Genomic DNA, 19,130 nt, shown 5'->3' with positions numbered 1-19,130 from the left:
TATATAAAGTAATATAATTTAATTATGCACTATCTTTACGTAGAAATAAGCAAACGATATTAATTATCACAAATCTCATTTATTAGGCTACTAAAAAAAAAATGATATAATTTATATGATAAAAATATTATATTTATCTCTTAAAAAAAATATAATAATAAAGCACAAAAAAAAATGATTGATATATCTATCGAAGTGCATTGTCCATCGTAGGGAATTCATTTAAAAGCGACGATCAGTATTCAAAGAAGTACACACACGTACACATACACATACACACACACACTCTCTCTCTCTTTCGAATCGAATCGAAACCATGGACAAGGGTCGTCGAGCAAGCGGAAGGGACGGCTCTTTGTGTTTTCTCATCCTCCCTTCCTTCTTCTTTTCCATTCATCCTGAGCCTCGAAGCGAGTAGTAGTAGCTCAATGAATTGGCGAGACCCGCGGCTCGCTAAATTTACGGCCCACTTGCCCACATCGGAATGATTTCCATTAACCACGATCACAATTCGCGTTCGCGACTCGTACACGTGCTGTGTTAAAGCACCGTGCTGCATGCACGTTCTTGCTGCAATTTCCGTTCTTAGCTATAGCTAAAGTATAAGAGTATATGAGAGAGAGATAAATAGATAGATAGAGAGAGAGAGAGAGAAAGATATAGAGAGAGAACATCCTGTTCTATAATACCCACTTATGCCACTTCAACGAACATACGAACGAAGAAAGTTATCCCCCCAACGTTGATCTAACAGAAACAACACGCTACTTACTGTATATCCCAACTATCAACTAAATCGACAAATAATCACTACGCGGACGTGTCTTTTCTAACTAAAAATCATCTAACTTAACTTCCTAAGTGATTTATTCCGATATAACTTGGACAAGAAGAAAATGAATTATGGCAATAGTAATCACGGTATGTGTGTTTATATATATATATATGTGTATATATATACATTGCTTACTTTCACTTTCGTGTAAGCGAGTTTACGATAAGGTACAACCAACGGATAAAAGGTACATTATTATTTTTTGTTATTATTTTATTTTCTTTTTTTTTTTTAAATAATATAACTTCCTATCATAGGTTTAGAAGATCCTCTTACTCTCTTGTTCTATTTTTTATTTTCAAACAAATCTGATAATACTATCTTATATATTATTAAGAAAAAGATTAAAGAAATAAATATAAAAGAATAGAAATAAGAGAAAAGGAGAAAATATATTTTAAGGATAATCGTATTAGACGTTTTGAACATTACCTTACGATTTGGTTGCAAACCAGTTACAGAGAGGAAGACTTTGATTACAAACTGGGAGAATACTATAAATTAACGTCTTACCATACGTCGCGTTGCACGTATACTGACATAATTCAAAATACAAATATCTGACGTCCTTTATCGTTATCAAGCTTTCGCGAAGGAAGGAACAAGGAAAATAAATAACTGTTATGTTTATCAATCGATACATCGGCCTATGACTTCTCTCTATTTACATATCTTCTTATTGAAATTTTTCTCATTCCTTTTATATTATTTCTTGAAATGATTTTTTCTCTATTAACATTTTAATAAATAAATGATCGATATATAAGTTTGTAAGATATTAAATAATAATTTGTATCTATATATATATAATATAGAAGAAAATATGAAATTAGAATAATTAGTAATATATAAAATATGAAGTGTACACACGTATAATACAAGAGTTTAAGAAGTAAAACCATTTAAGAGGTGGAGGAGGTACAGGGGAGAAAAATAGAACGGCATTGTGGAAAGAGTCAAACGACGTATAAAGAAAATAAGAAAGAGAGAAAGAGACAGAGAGAGAGAGAAAGAGAGAAAAGGGACGACGAGTCGCACCAATTACGAACTCGTTCGAAGACAGCCATTAAGAGTCAGAGCAAACAAACGACTTTCCCTTTTTGCCATCTCGAAGCTCGATCGTCCTAACGACCGGTGGTACACACACACACACACACACACACACACACACACACACACACACACACACACACCTTCTCACCAATTGTAAAAGAGAGAGAGAAAAAGGGATAGGACAGTTTTCTTTTTCTTATTTGTTTCTCCTACCCCCAAACCTCATTCCCCCTCCCTCCCACCCTTCCTCGTCGTCTTATTTACCGATCGGTTTCTTTGTCAAGCTTTCGCGAGCCTTTGATCTTAGGATTCAGGACGATGACGACGACGAGGAACGCATACCGTCGTCCGTACCGATCGTCCGGTTCGACCGGATTTTCCACAACGTTGCACCGGGTTTGCGCGTGCGCAATAATTCTTCTTATGTTAGCTGCTTGCTAACATAAGAATTGGTAACAACGATATATAGGGGATACATGTACCTCAAGGATATATATCATATTGGTTAAACGTTTCCATATCATTTCTTGATATCACATAAAAATCTAATATAATTCGATGTTGGTACGATTTATAATTGTTATTTCAATTATTAATTAATTCAATAATGATGAGATATAATAAATATTAACAGATTAAATAATGATATAGGATATATGTATGTACTCTTCGAGGAAATATATTATCGGAGAAACGTTACCATATCATTTGTTGATATCACGTAAAAATCTAATATTACCGATCTTCGTATGATCCATAATTGGTATATCAATTATTAACTAATTCAATAATGACGCGTTTTTTTAAAAATTTCAACATTATTCTTATGCTCGTATTATATCCTTTTCATAGTTTATGTACCCAATTTAAGATCATATATCAAATATCGTTTAAAATTATTTACTGATGTCGCGTAAAAATATCATATATACCGATGATCCCATAATTACTACTTATAATAAATATTAACACATTGAATAATGGATTAAATTAAATATGAATCTATATATATATATATATATATTTGAGAATGAAATAATATCTATCCTTCGCGTAACGATATAAGATAACCACAAACGAAAATGAAGATCGTATAGTAGAAATGATATTTAATAATCGCTTGGAACGTAATCATCATCAATATAATAAATAAAAGTCAATGGGAGATAAGAATATTTATTTTTTATTTTCAATGGTCAGCGAAAGACTATTTCCAACCGATCTTTTCTTCCATTCTTTCTTTCTTTCTTTATTTATCTATCTATCTTTACCTTTATCTTTATCTCTCTCTCTTTAAATTCTAAATGGGATATAAGGTGTCATTGTGAAACACGCGACGAAGGAGCCCGAGTAAATCGATCCATCGTTCGTATATCGAAAGTCCACGCTTGTATTCGCCGCAAGACCTCCTCATTTATACAACACACACATACATTCACACATACACATAGAATACATGGATATACAAGTTGCGTATAAGAACAGCAGCAACAGCAACGAGTACACGAGCAAAATGGACGCAAGAGAAAACTGCTGTGATGTCCGTCCGATGGAGAACCGTGAGAGGCCATGGGTTGCAACCAAGAGAAAGAGAAAGAAAAAGTGAGAGAGAGAGAGAGAGAGAGAGAGAGAGAGAGAGAGAGAGAGAGAGAGAGAGAGAGAGAGAGAGAGAGAGAGAGAGAGAGAGAGAGAGAGTGAGAGAGTAAAGTAGTGCTTTTCTTGTTGCGTAAACCACTTCGTTTCTCGCGTGACTATCCGACGCGATCGCCTTGATTTTCCACCCCGGGAGGTCTCGCTCGTTATTCTTACTTTTACCCTTTTCAATTCGAATCCTTTCGTTCTTTCTTTCTTTCACGTCCGATGACTTATACATCAAAGAAAACGAATCATCCTTTTGATCTTTCCGATTTAATCGCTTTTTCTTTTTTCTTTTCTTTTTTTTTTTTTTTATATCAAAACCAAGTGATTCTTCTTATCGATAATGTTATTCTGTATAATAAAATATCGATACCTAGAAATATATATATATATATATATAGTATATAGTAGAAGTATATTAGTGATTTTGTTTTTTAATTATATGAAAATAATATACGATAACTTTCTCAAAAAAAGAAAATTCGAATAAAAAATTATTATACAAGATTTTTCGATTAATTTAACAAACAACTCAAATCTTCCGGGCAACGATAATATTATTAAAAAAAAAAATAATAATAATAATACCTTTTCCGATATATTAAAATCCTTATTAACAAAAAATATATATTATAAATGAAATAAAAATAAAAAGAACAATTACATATATTTAATTGTAAGTAATATTTACTAAAAGATAAATCGACGAATTCGCAAATTCAAACGAATCCTCAAGATAATAATATTAATAATAATAATAATAATAACCTAACGATAATATAATATCTTTTCCAACGAGATAAATAAGTATACATACATACATATATATCTAAGTACCGGGTTCGAATTTACTATTCCACATACATACACACACACATTATACACACAGAGTTACACAAACGGCATATTGCCGATTGTGCAAAATCCACCATCCAAAGTGTCTACATAATAATAATAATAATAATAATAATAATAATAACAATAATAATAATAACAACACATATATATACATATGTATCGAAAATACATAGGTGATCCGCAAAGTTGAGTAGGTAGAACGGAGTTGAGCTGAGACCCCAACAACAACGACGACAACGACGACGGTCTATCGAGGTCGACCGGTTCTCCAGCAGCCGTCAGTCGTTAAGGGACATTGCGACACGCGCGCGAGCACAAATACACACACACATTCATATTTATATACATTTGTGTGTGTGTGTATATATATATAACGGGAGAGTGAGAGAGAGAAAGAGAGAAATTAAAAGAAGAAAAAAGAGGGTCTTTTCTATCTCCGTGACTCCCGCCATAGTAACACCCCCCTCAACTCCCTCCTAATCCCTCCTAACCCTCCCCCACCCCTTCACTACCGTCTTTCCAGCATGTCTTCGACGTGGTCGTTGACGAGCTTCAAGAGGAGAACTCTAGGAATCGCAAATAAATTCTTATTAGTTCGTAGCTGGAATACTCCTCTGGATGCTTAGATGCACGACAATGCGAATTTATTATTATTATTATTATTATTATTATTTTGCTTATCTCGTATAAAGCAAAAGTGCCACGCCTAATCGTCAACCCACACACGTTATATCGTTTGTATTTTTTAATAAAAATCAAACAGATCGATGTTATTTATTCGTTTATGTATTATTATGTGTGTAAGGAGGGATTTAAAGAATTTTGTTATTTGTTAAAGAATTATTTAATTAGAGTAAATGTTAAATATATATATATTAGAAATACGTTGATATTTATGAATTATGAATAATATTGATTTTTAATGATAGAATTATTTATTATCGAATAATGAATTTGTAACGAATGTATTATTAAATCAAAAATAAAAGAAAAATAAAATAAACGAGTATTTATCATCTTTCTTTATTTCTTTAGTTTGTTTCAGTTTGAAAATTATCGACGAAAGAGATCAAAAGGTTTAAATCAATGAAATTAAAGCAATTAGATATGAAAAATGATAAACGACATTAGAGAGGGAAAGAAAGAGAGAGAGAGAGCGCTTAACTTACAAGGAAAATTAATGGAGAGACGAGATGACGTTTTCTTTTATCGTATAAATTATTCATGAAACTTTGTCGGAAGAGAGTATGGTAAGAATAAAATGGAACGATGGCACGATTTGTTCCATCCACACTGACGGATGGTGTTGCATGAATTTGGATTGAGCTATCGAGGGATTCGTCTTAATGGCTTTCTATTTTCGACACCTTACTTGTAATCGAACGAAGGAAATAAGAAGAAGAAGAAGAAACAGAAGATTTGAGTAAATCGAGCAGGAACGAAATTATACAACGCCGTTAGTAAATGACTGTTCAATTTGATTGATATACGAAGAAGACTGGAAAATAACGCGTTACATGCAAGTGCATAAAATTAGATTGTCTAATAAGTATAATGTCAGAATTTTTAAACAGTTTATATTTCAGTATTCATATACTAAAGTATTTTTTCACAATTAGCAATTCAAACATTACTTATTTAACGAGTCCACGATTATAAATAAGACGTATACTTTTTCGTAATTGAATATCTTTGTAAATTGAAATTATTATTTGTATATATTAAAAAAAAAACAAAAAAATAACAAAACAAAATAGATGAGTACGTTATATATTTTTGACGACAAATCATATTCTTTCTATGTAATATAATATAATATTTAGTAAATATAGCATATATATATAATAATAATAACACAGAAAATACGTTAGTACAATTTTTGACTTATTACTTCATCGTTCTTATGTCATTTGGCGCGTAGCCCATTAAAAATCCAAAATTTCAACAGACTTCAAAAATACGAAAGTTAAAAGTTACAAGAGAAATCTGAATAAGATGAAAATTACATTTGCCATTTAATTAATCAACATTTAACTAAAGATAACAAATACATATCTGTAATTGTCTCTCTCTCTCTCTATCTTTTCCTCTTATGACTTAAAAAAAAACAAAAAAAAATTGGAAGAGAAGGAGGTAAAATAAGGAGCTTAAAATATCTCGCTTGCCATTCGTGAAAGTAACGGAACGGGATAAACGATTTGGATAGAATTTTTCTTGAATGCAGGAACCGGTGGATAAGCAAGCAGCAGCAAGTGGTGCGAGCGACTCGCAAGAGTTTATGATTTTGCTTAATTAATGATCACTCTCTTTCTACCGCCCGCCACCCCCACTCTTTCGCTCAATCTTCCCCCACCAATCTTCGAAAGCAAGCTTCAGGACTCGTCGTCGTTCTCCCACCACCATTGCTACCACCACCACCACCACCACTACCACCAACTACTATGCCGGAGGGCAACCGTTGGTAGCGGCGGCCATTAGCCCGCGCGGATTGCGCAATTTCGGGAAATTGCGATGTAATTCGCGGTTGCGGCCTCGAAAGAACGACTCTCTTCGTGGATTCTACGAAAGGGATTCTCGTTCAACGAGATCTCGACATTTTCCTCCTCCTACCTCCCTCCCGCCCCCACCCATACACCTTTTCCTCCTCCTCCCCCCTCCCTCCTCCTCACTCACTCACTCACTCACTCATTTCTCCTTCGTCCATGCGTAGTCTCGATATTTCGCGGAAGGATTGATCGGTTGATGAGTACTTTTAGGATTATGATCGTTCATCGGTGGTCAAAGATGAAATATAATGAACGTACCGAATGAGTTCGTGGAAAAATTTCATATCGTTCTATACATTGTATATAATAGTTGTTTTATCATTAAATTGAATTATTTGATATACTTTAGAGAGACTTTTTCTTTCAACAGTTGATTTATCGAATTAAACAAAATTATTGATTTATTATTTGTTAAAGTATCCACGTGTTTTTGAACAACAAGGTTAATAATTGTGTGTGTATATATATTTAATTAGATTGTGCCTATAAATTCATTCAATTTCATAAAAAAGAAATAGATAAATATAAATAAATATAAAATATGTAAAATAATAATATTAATAATAATAATAATAATAATAATAAAGCCAATGCGTGTTCATCATGCTAATTCATCCTTACACCTTTCTCCCACCACCAGAATTTAATGAAACCTTTGGTAATGTGATTAATTATATAAACTCGAAGTAATAAAGGAAGCAAAATAGAATAGGAAGCGCGAGATAATTTCTAATATCGACTCGCGCTATTTGGATAGGAAAAAATAAAAAAAGAAATGTGTCTACAATACCGATGCTATTCTGAGTATTGAGATCCCAGTCTTTCATGAGGATTTCTCGGGCAGGTCAGGATGACGGCGACGTGGATGCACCTATAATGCAGACATTTATCGTAGGTATATATAAATCACAAATTATAATTATTAATAATAATATTTATCTACGTGTGTGAACACACCCTTATTACTTCGCGTGTTATCATACACACGCAATTTTATATACATTTAAATAAATACAAAATTAAATGAATTATATTAATATGGCGATTAATAATATCGTTTGAATGTAACAAAAAATGATTGCTATTTATTAATTACATTAAAACACTTTTCATCGATCAATATTCGTAATAAAATATCATTAAATATTAACCACCGAGATGTGTTAATTAATTTAATTCAAATACCGACGAATTATTTATAATAATCATATTGACAAGAAAAAACTAACATATAAAAATACGAAACAAATAGCTTATTATTCAGTCATTGCAATATAAACAATTAATAGATATTACATTATATTAGTTTCTTTTATGTTTGCTTCGTCATAAAATATAAATTATTATAAAACAAAGCTGAAAGAGAGAGAGAGAGAGAGATAAGGCAAATGAATAAAAAAAAAAAAAAAGAAATCGGTCAAAATATTTCACTTAATATAGGTTGGTAATAACGTAATCGTTAAATACGTAGCAAGAGCAAAGGTGGTTTTTCTTTCGTTCTGCTCGCAAAATACCGGACGTCCTGACTTTCACGCGAATACGAGTTTCTGTTACGCAGTGAAATCGGCATGTTTTCAGTAAGCATGTGGGGATGATGACGATAATCTACAAAGAAGACTACGTATACACACACATATATATATATATATATGAACAAACGAACGAATGAACGAATAGGGATTCTTATTACGATTCTTCTTTCGTGGTTACGCTCGTCGGCGTCTTCGGAAAGCGTGGAGATGACGAGCAAAATGTAATGGTAACAAGAGAGTCAGCCCCACTTTTTGATTCGATTCAATCCTTCCTCCTTTCGATCAAAAATTACATAACAATTCTTCCTTAAACATATTACTAACTATATTCAACTTTATTCTACACTTCTACGATACCATTACGACGTTAATTTTTCATCCCGTTACTACGAGCAAATTTTGTATTTTTATATTTTTATTTAAATAAATAACACAATATTTAACAAATATCTATGATTTCAAGCTATTGTTTATCCTATTTTACAAAGATTTAATATCTCTATTCGTAAAGCATATCATTTATACGAAAATGAATGTTCAAATCATTTCGATAAAACACAATTCACGTATTTTCTACAATCATTGAATTTTATTTATCACTTCTCTCTCAGTCTCATCGTTCAAAGTGTAAAACAAGTTTATGTTTTTTTTTCTTCCCCCCAATGACAATGCAAACACAGAAGAAGATCGTTTATTAGAAATAAAAATACATTGTGTTATAATATAGCTAATAAATGCGTCTAATAAATCAACGAGTATTAATCGAGCACAACTAACAAAACAATTTTTAAAAAGTGAAAGACAGAAAGAAAGAAAGAAAGAAAGAGAGAGAGAGAGAGTTTGTTTAAATCAGATATAAAGAACGAAAAGACGCGATACTAAGGGAGGAGAACTACTCTGCTTAAATTTAGATCTTACGAATGTCCTTCGTATCCGAAAATACGAGAGGAGAGTTTAAGTCCGTGCGTGCTACGTTCGCAAATCCAGGCACGAATTCTGTCAGCAGTTAAAAAAATATAAAATAACAAAATAATAAAAGTGAAAGAGAAAAAGAGAGAGAGAGAGAGAGAGAGAGAGAGAAACGTCTCTGAATTTATTATCGAACCGATTTATGTTTTACCCCCCTTCCTTTCTCGAGAATGGAATGATTGAATTACCCGTTAAACCACTGTCTTACTAACACACATACACAAACACACTATCAAAGAACACGGACGAGTGTCCCCTACGTAATCGTCTCGTTGTTACATAAGTTTTAAGAAATCGATGTTGTTTTAATACATTTAATATACTCGTCATATTAATATACAAATTTATAGGTGTGTGTGCAGCCGTGCGTTTACACGCATGTGAGTGCACGTGTGCATTCGTTTAGTCTTATAAATGAGTATGTCCAACGTGTGTGTGTGTGTGTATAAGTAAATGAATCCATGGTCTAATCAATCTTTTAATTTTTTTCAAAGGCATTAAGTCGCGCAGATGAAAAAACTTGGGCGTGAATCAATTTTCGTGCTCGTAAATTAAAATTCAGGACGCTTAGTGAACGTGGGACGGGACACGCGTGAACGTAGGTGCACGAAAATAGATCGAAAGAAAGAAAGAGAGAGCGAGAGAGAGCGAGAGAGAGCGAGAGAGAGAGAAGAGTCTTCTGAACCATAAAGTGCTTGCGTTATGATACACAAAGAGAAAAATAATTATCTCGGAAATATATATTATATTTATTTATTTGAATCGTTTAAAATTGCATAACCGATGTGGGGGGGGGGTTGGAGGGAAGGGGGATAATTTAAACAAAAAAAGTTTTCTATGAATTTAAAAAAGACTATACCAGGTGTCCCCTTCTATTTTATTTGTCTCTGCGAAATATTCGCAATCCGATGGATACGAATTTCTTTCAAGGAGGGAAAAAAATGAATAAAATGAAAATAATAAAAGGAAGGGGTGGGGTGTTGCGGAGGGTAAAATAAAAAAAAAAGAAGAAAGTGGGAGCGCATGTGCATGACGAAAGCTCGACTTCGCTTTGCAACATCGACATAATCTTTTCCTTTCTCCGTTCTCCAAAGTCACTCTACCTGCATACACACAGATATATATATATGTGTATGTGAACGTAACGAGTTCTCGATTGCTATTAATGAAATAGACGAACGAACGAACGAACGAACGAAGGAACAATTTCTTATAGCGTTTGACTTTCGTATTTTTCTTCCTTATCGATGAAAAAAAAAATAAAATGAAATAGAAGACGAATAGATAGCACAGAGATAGAAATAGAAATAAAATTTAAAACAAAAAAAAGAAGGAAAAGAACAAATATCCTTGAGATGAAATACACAAGAACGTAGCATAATGGCTACCCCTCCTCATAGCTGTGTCGGAAGAATGCGAGCTCGAAAGGACAAAATTCCTCGTCTTATTTTTTTTTTTCCTTCTCTTTTCTTTTATCTTTATTTATTTATACTTTGGATTCCTTTTTTCTCCTTCTTCTTCTTCTTCTACTTTTTTAATTTGTTTATAAAACGATAAGGAATCTCGAGGGTGAATCCTGGCGAAGGTAACATCGTCCTTGCATCTACGAGGACGCGTGCCTTCGTAACGACGTTCACGTGTAATTATCATTTATCGAGTAAAGTTTTCGATGGAGTTTCGTACTTTCGTTGTTCGACCGTAACAAATTTCTAGGGAGCCAAGTGTATCTATATATATTCGTGAACTTTACTTTAATTCGTTTCTAAATGTTACACCATATAATAATAATAATAATAATAATAATTGGTCGAATTTAAAGTTCATATTCCGTATATTATTGAATCAAATCATAGGTGTAGGTGTCTCTTACAAAAATTCCGTCATTACCAAAAATTATAATTTAAAAAACAAACAATAAAAATACATTTGAATATTCATTCGCGTGATCACAATTTGTTGTTTCTATTCTTTCTTTCTTTCCAATCTCACTTAATCGATAAAAAAATTTCTCAAACGATATTAATAACATTATAATAATAATACGATCGATGGAATAATAGTTTTTTTATCAAGAATAAAAACTGTGCGATACGTAAGATGTATGAACGTTTAGAATGATACTGACATGAAACAAAGAACAAAAAAATGATGGATATGGATAAAGATAAAAGAGATAGATAAATAGATAGATGGATAGATAAAGATCAAAAATATCCGATGGGAAGGTTCGTTACACGCGACGTACCCACCTCCTCCTCCTCCTTCTCCTCCCTCGGGTTAATGTATCCTCACATTTCTATCCTAACGTAGGAGTTGCGAATCGTTCCGCGAGCCGGGCTCGACCTCTATTGGCCTTTCGGTCTTGATCAACTCGCTAATTAGCCGACTTCAAGGAGTAATCGAGCAACCGGCTTTATACTACCCACTCGTACCATTACTATTCTCTGAATCCAACTTTCTCTCTCTCCAGCTTTCCTACTTCTATCCGAGATACACAACCGAACTTGTACAATTTGCACAAATTCACTCTTTCTTTTACTCTAACATCCCCCCATCCACCTTCCTCTTTCTCTTGCTTTCTTTATTTTTCCTCGTGTAAAGAAAAAAAAAAAGGATCTAACGTAAGATATTTACTGTAGAAACAGTTTTCTATTATACGAATTAAATATCTTTTTTACAAGTTTAACGAGTTAAAGAAAAAATAAAATGAGATTATATTTTATTGTAATGAAAATATCAAATATTTTTAATGAACACGGGAATGGTGTGTGTTTGTATTTAAAATGTTTTAACAATGTTGTATTATTTCGATTGAAATATTTCTATGGAAAATAAATCACGAAAATAAATATTGTGAATTGAAATGGAAATAAATTTTTGAATGATATTATTTTAATATAGTATAAATTTAATTCGATTGATTACTCGTAAATATTATTAACACGATTTTCGATACAACGTAGTAAAATCGTGTTATAACCAATCATGTATATGTGTGTATATATATATATATAGATATGAACTATTTGAATGAATGTTGAATTATTATATATGAAGGAATATCCCAAAGGATTCGATGGTGGTCTTGTTTAAAGGACTTGGAGAATCATCGAAGGATCTCAACTTAGACTTGCAAAATGAAGATCGAAATGCATTATGGTGAAACTTGAAAGCTATTTGCAAGAGTATTGGATAATCTCCGCAACGATATCTTCCTAGAAGTTTTAGAATCAAAGCAGTTTCTGTAATAACTAACTGTGCAAAATCATCCATAATTTATTTTTATATAATATTTGTCCTTGATATGTATATTTATTTTTAAACAAATTATTTTACATCATTACTATATATGCGTATAAAAAGAAGAGAGAGAAAAAAAGAAAGGTATATACAGTATTGGAATTATCAATTGTATTTAATCATTACGCGATTGTTGCGATTAACGTTTGTTATGCGAATCAAAATTAGTTCGCAACGAATGAATGCACGAATATTTCCTGTACGATTAAAAAATGATCGCATGAATCTACGAGAAAATAATCGTGCAATGTTAAGTTAACAAGCAAATATAACGTAATGCTATTTAATAGAAAAGATGTATAATAATAATACGTTTATTTTTATATTTTAATATTATATATATATGTATATAATTGTAGTAAGAAAAAAATATGAATTTAGTTTTCCTTTTCTTTTACATATACATTCTTATTATTATCGTCGAGATATTAATAATAACATTTTTACAAAGTTAAAAAGAAAGTTTCGCGGTATATGAGAAGATTTTTTTACGACGCATTTCATTCTCAAATGTAGAATGCTACTCGCTTTTAATATAAATTGTTGGAAACAAAGGCGTCGTAATTATAAAATACTCCATCTCTCGACTATATATTCTCACTCGTAACCTTTGAAAATTTCCTTCTACTCGCGTGTGTTCACCATCGATCGATATATGAAAACTAAAAGAAATAAAACAAAATTTCGAGAGAAATAATTATAGAATAATAAATACATATAAACTCTCGCGTTATTTAATTCGCATTAATTTTCATTTTTAAGGATACAGTATGAATATAATTATCATTCGAACGGGAAATATAAATATCGATAAACGTTAAGTTTATCACGGGTTTTTATCTTATCACAGATTATATGATATAATTAAGATTTATTCGTATAATTAGTAAACTTATTTTTAATTTACGAATTCAACTACACGTTGTTACCAGTATAAATAACTTGTTTAAAGACAATTTATCAAAGAAACTTATAATATTCATTTCTGCAAGCAATCAATTCACAAGAAAATAATAAATACGAAGTCAAATTTATCACGAATATATAATTATCCTGAAAAATGGAATTGTATTAATTTACTTATCAAAAATAATAAACAATCAATAAGATATAAAATCGTATATATTATAATGACAATCTGAACGAGGTGTAGGTGTGGGGGGTGGGGGGTAGGAGATCAATAAAATGTTTGAAATTCGTGGAAAACAAAAGGGTGTATGTATCTATTAAAAAAACAAACAAAAAAATAAAAAAGTAAATAAAATAAATAATAGAAAATATCGATAGAGAACAAAAAAAACACACGCACACACACATACACAGAAGATAGTAGGGGTAGTGTGCAAAAACATCGTAATCGGCAGGCATCCACGTAACGCAGAATTTCTGATTTTCCATTCGAACGAACCAGATACGAATCGTGCCGTTTGCATCGTGCCGTTTGTTGCATCGTGCAGTTTGTTGCATCGTGCAGTTTGCATCGTGCCGGCGCACTCTCTCGCAGCCCACGAGTTATGCGCCAAATAAACCATCGGCGTGGTAACTCATGCGATTACCTGAAACAACACTGGTGCTTTCCTCCGCGTATACGCACGATCTCATCGTGAGAATATACGCGTACACATACGCATACACATACACATACACACACAGAAATTCGCGTCCGTTAGCCGTCGGCTAAATTACGTTATTATCTCAGTCTCTGAACTGACCGAGATGCGAATGACAGAATCGCATTAGTTCGACGATTAAACGAATCATCGTAAAACGTGGCAATTCTCGATGCTCTCTTAGTATGTATGTATGTATATATATATATATATATATATATATGTGTGTGTCTCCCTCTTTCTCTTTCTCTCTTTCTCTTTCTTTCTCTCTTTAGCAAAAGGCCATCAGGATAGAAGGAAACACGACGAGAGTGTGAGTCGTTTGTTCGAATCGAAGTGATTTCACTTTTCGATTAACTTGGATAACGTGTTTCCTCTAATGAGTTCAAATACTAATACTACTATATCCCTAAAGGAAGAATGATTTCAACGTATAAACCTTTGGACAATGGATCCTACAACAAATGTTACGAATTATTCTCATACCATATATTCTATACTAATAAAGATAAAATCAAATTTATTCCATTCAATATTTCGCGTTAGATAAACACGACACAATTACGTGTTTCATTGAAAATACCGTGTTAAGTTTAAATATCAAATTAACAAAAAGATTTAACGAGAAATTAGAAGAAAAATGATATAAACCCCATGACTTGACGTTAGATGAAGAACGAAGGAGAACAGAGATAAGAAAGGGTAGTAGTAGTAGTAGTAATGGAAAGAATTTTTCGGAAAAATGTGGACGTCCTTTGAGGGAGGGGTGGGGTGGGGTGGGAGGAAGGAAGAGGTTGAGCTAAAAAGATCCTGATGGAAAGAGGAGGAGGAGGAGGAGGGGGGGGGAAGAGGAGAAAGGAGGAGAAGAATAGTCGTCGTCGTTGTCGTCGTTTGGCATCCGTTTCGTCCGATCGGAGGGCACGCATACCTTGGGTTGGACCCTTTGCTTGGATAGAAGATCGGACTTGAAGGTTTGCCGAATGGGTGCATAGCAGCAGCAGAAGCAGCAGCAGCAGCAGGAACGGGCAGCTAAGGGTTCCTCGTCCTGTTCGCGAATTTGCCGATTTACTCGCAAGAACGCAGATGTCCGGCTTGCGAAGGATGTCTCGAAGACGACCAAGGGGAAAAGGGGGAGGAACGGGGGGTGGGGAGGGGGAGGGCACGAGGAGAACGAAGGAAGATTACGGTGGGGTCTCACGAGACAACGTTTCAGTTGTGCTGCTGTTGCTGTTGCTGCATCTTTGGTATTCGTCGTCTCCCTTGCACGTTCGCTACCACCCTTTCATGGTGGTGGTGGCCCGAATCACCTTCCACTACGAGTGAGAGAGAGAGAGAGAGAGAGAGAGATAGAGAGAAGACGGTACCAGCCGAATTCCAAGCATACCACGGGACCAACTGGTTAGCGAGCGATTTACGATATTGTAAACCGATGCGACGCCAGCAACAGCAGCAACAGCAGCAACAGCAGCAACAGCAACTACAGCAACAGCAGCAGCAGGCTTTACCTCGGATCTCGATCTAATAGTCGAGAGAGATAGATAGATAGATGGATAGATAGATAGATAGATAGATGGAGTGGGAAAGAGGAGGAGGAGGGGGTAGGGGGTAGGGGGAGAGCTCTCAAGTAAGCTGGTATAACTCGGAACCAAGAAGAGCCGATTCACTCGAGCCAATCGAAACTACCTACCTACCTATCTACCTACTTACTTACCAGACACATACCTACACGCAAATGTTACGATCTCATATCGATAAGTATTATAGAAGTAGAAATTATTGGTTTTATATTGTAATAATAATGATGATAATAAAAAAAATATACGTTCGCGTGAGTTTTTTCTTTCTTTAAATATTTCGTTATGCGAATTAATCCGCTGTTACATTTTGGGATAATTGTTTATTCTCGTAGATATATTTTTTTGTTTTGTTATTTCGTATAAATTGTATTGCATGCTAATAGGTTCATTAATATTTCTTCGAACAGGTGTCCAGGTATAATAGATTCTTATTTTTATTCTCAATATTATAGGATAAGTAACATTCTATATTAAATCTTACCAAATGTATGTTTCTTTATCTCACTTAATTTTATACTTGTTTTATGTTATCCTACTGAATAATTTGTCACGTATATAGAACAAAAAAAAAAAGAAATGATAGAACAAAATGTCACGTATATTAGATTACAACGTCAAAATATTATCGACACGGCACCCGGGCACCCGTGTTAAAAAAAAATCATATCTAATTGAAACGTAATATAATTTACACATACGAGATTCATTTATATGCATTTACTGTAGGTACGTATACCTATATACGTATATACAATATATATACATATATATATACATATATATATCCAAGCAAGTTATTAGAAGTTTCATTTGTAAATCTGTTCTAAAGATGATTGAGGAGGACATCGAGGAGAAGTTAAGAACAACTCTTCATGATTAGGTGACCCTTTCTAAGCAAGCGTCAGGAGTTATTCCTTTGAGATCGATAGCTTACACGAGCTTTATCGCGTTCAAAGGGCAAATCTCACTATCTTCCTCTCTCTCTCCCTCTTTCTCTCTTTCTCTCTCTCTCTCTCTCTCTCTCCATTTCGTTCTGACCTCTTAGTTTAGAACAGTCAAGCTAAGCTCTCACTCACGCGAGCCACGAACTACGTTTGAAACGTGTTTCTCGAGTGCGAAGCGACCGGGTGTACACACTCGCGTGTGCTACGCCAAATAATTAGAGAGACCGACTCTCTCCTAGTCGAGACGCTTCAATGAAAAGAGAGGGAGAGAGAGAGAGAGATGAGAACGTTACGAACGGTAATCTAGTTGCAAACATATCTCCAGGGTTGGAGCTTGGCCAGCCATGCGGAATAATGATATGTAATTCGCGAGACTCCTGTGGGAGTTCGTACGCGTGCGCAAACTCACTAACACACAAACATATATACACATACAGAAAGAAAGAAAGAGAGAGAAATACGTATACATTTTAGACCATAACACATCGCGAAACGTATATAAATTATTTTTGATAATATTATCGACAATTTCCTAAAGAATATTTTTATGCATATATGTATATGGGTATGTATGTGTGTGTATATGTGTATGTAAATGTAGATACATCAACCGGAAGAATAATTTATTGAAAAGGATTACGAATATGATCCAAAAGCGATCTGATAAAAAAATATGCGACTCCAAATGAATATTTGAATATTTCAAAGATTGGAAAAGGGATGGTTTATAAAATTTCTAATTAAATCATTGGATTAACGAATATGATATTGTCTTATCCTATGTCGAACGTTTCAAAACTAAAAATACAATATAAAGAAAAGCAAAAACAAAAAATAAAGAAAAAGACAAATTGATGTATCGAACGATATATAAACGTAAATCCCCATGAATGTTATTATTACGTCGTGTTACTCGTTAACGAGCGGTGTGCTGCGTGCCACCACTGTTGCTGGTTGCGTTTAGGATTGAAATTGTCAGCGGAGAAAAAAGAAAAAAAAAAGAAGATAAAAAAGAGAAGGGATTAAATAAAGGTAAAAGATAAAAAGAGAAAATTGAGGGAGGAAAAAAGAGAGCGGGGAAAATAAAAAAAAAAAAGAAAAAAGAGGTGGAAATAAACGCGGAAAAGAGTGATGATGGTGGTGGTAGCCGAACGAGCGAACAGGTAACCGTGTGTTAAAACGCGTGTATATAAATACCATATCCTATACGCGTATATACATGCATAAATACATAGGTATATATAATACATACGTATGCATGTATGTATGTATGTATGTATGTATGTATGTATGTCGAGAGAGTTCGAGAAACGTTCCCCATTCGGAGGATCAGTGCGTAACCAAAAGCGGATATCCACCGGCGCCGAAATAACTGTTAACGTTGCGAATCGCATCGCCGGTATGCATCCACCGTGCACGAATCGGAAAATTTCGTCCGTGGTTTCCAACAACCACCCCATGACTACTCCCCTGACCCCATCCTACACCATGGTTTCCACCAACCTACCCGTCGCCGCCGCCGCTTGCTAGGTGGTCTCCCTTCCTATTTTCACCGTCGAACTCTACTCCACCCCCGTCCTCCCCCCCCCACCTCGATCATCCCCTATTTTCTATCTCACTCCGATCGAAATTGCAATTTAGTACTCCGAACATGTCACCGAGCTAACCTCCTCCTCCTCCTGCTCCTCCTCCTCTGGATGACCTTTCATCCTTGTTATTTAGATTTTATGTTTAATTCTTTTATTATTTTCCGTTTTTTTGTTTCTCTTTTTTATATAATAATATTTTTTTTTTTTTTTTTGTATCGTCGTTTGAATTTGTTATTTGTTTGACCGTAGTCTGTGTGACCTATCGTCGTCTTCAATTTTTTAGACGGTTTTGTACTTTTATTTTTATCCTGAACCACTTTTATTCGTTTTTCACCTTTTTTTAAATTCGTATCCTTTTAATCGTTGTTTGCGTCATTTGAGAATTTTGTCGACCTTTCAATTTTATATTTAGATACTTAAGTGGTGGTGGTGATGGTGGTGATGGTTTTTATCTATATTTTTAGATCTTAATTAAATTTGTTTCTCGTTTTTTTTTTTTTAATTTTCTTCTTCCTTCTTCATCTTCTTCTACTTCTTCTTCTTCTTCTTAATTGAATGTCATTAAAATTATTTCATTTGTTGTGTTATCTTTTTTTGTTGAGGTCGTGGCAGAAGAGAGAGAAGGGGGATGATTCTGTCTCTCGTGTGTCGTTTTAGAATTCAACGTAAATGAATGGTA

General features: G+C 33.8%; 1 protein-coding gene across 5 annotated transcripts in view; it reads right to left on the bottom strand.

The window, feature by feature from the left end:
- The window catches only part of LOC106793907 (protein scalloped), a 166,045-nt gene that overhangs the window by 77,437 nt on the left and 69,478 nt on the right, over positions 1–19,130 (bottom strand). For 4 of the 5 annotated variants that reach the window (XM_014761190.1, XM_014761195.1, XM_014761193.1 and 1 more), the window contains exon 2: positions 7,721–7,801. The exons of the other annotated variant lie outside the window; for it this stretch is intronic. In XM_014761190.1, coding sequence (XP_014616676.1) covers positions 7,721–7,757 — 37 coding nt within the window. In that variant the 5' untranslated portion in view covers positions 7,758–7,801. The remainder of the gene's footprint in view (positions 1–7,720; positions 7,802–19,130) is intronic. 5 annotated transcript variants of the gene reach the window in all.

The sequence above is a fragment of the Polistes canadensis genome, unplaced genomic scaffold (assembly GCF_001313835.1).
Source record: "Polistes canadensis isolate GaletaPanama2010 unplaced genomic scaffold, ASM131383v1 scaffold_20, whole genome shotgun sequence".
Taxonomy (NCBI): Eukaryota; Metazoa; Arthropoda; class Insecta; order Hymenoptera; family Vespidae; genus Polistes; species Polistes canadensis.
This window is presented reverse-complemented; position numbering and strand designations above follow the sequence as displayed.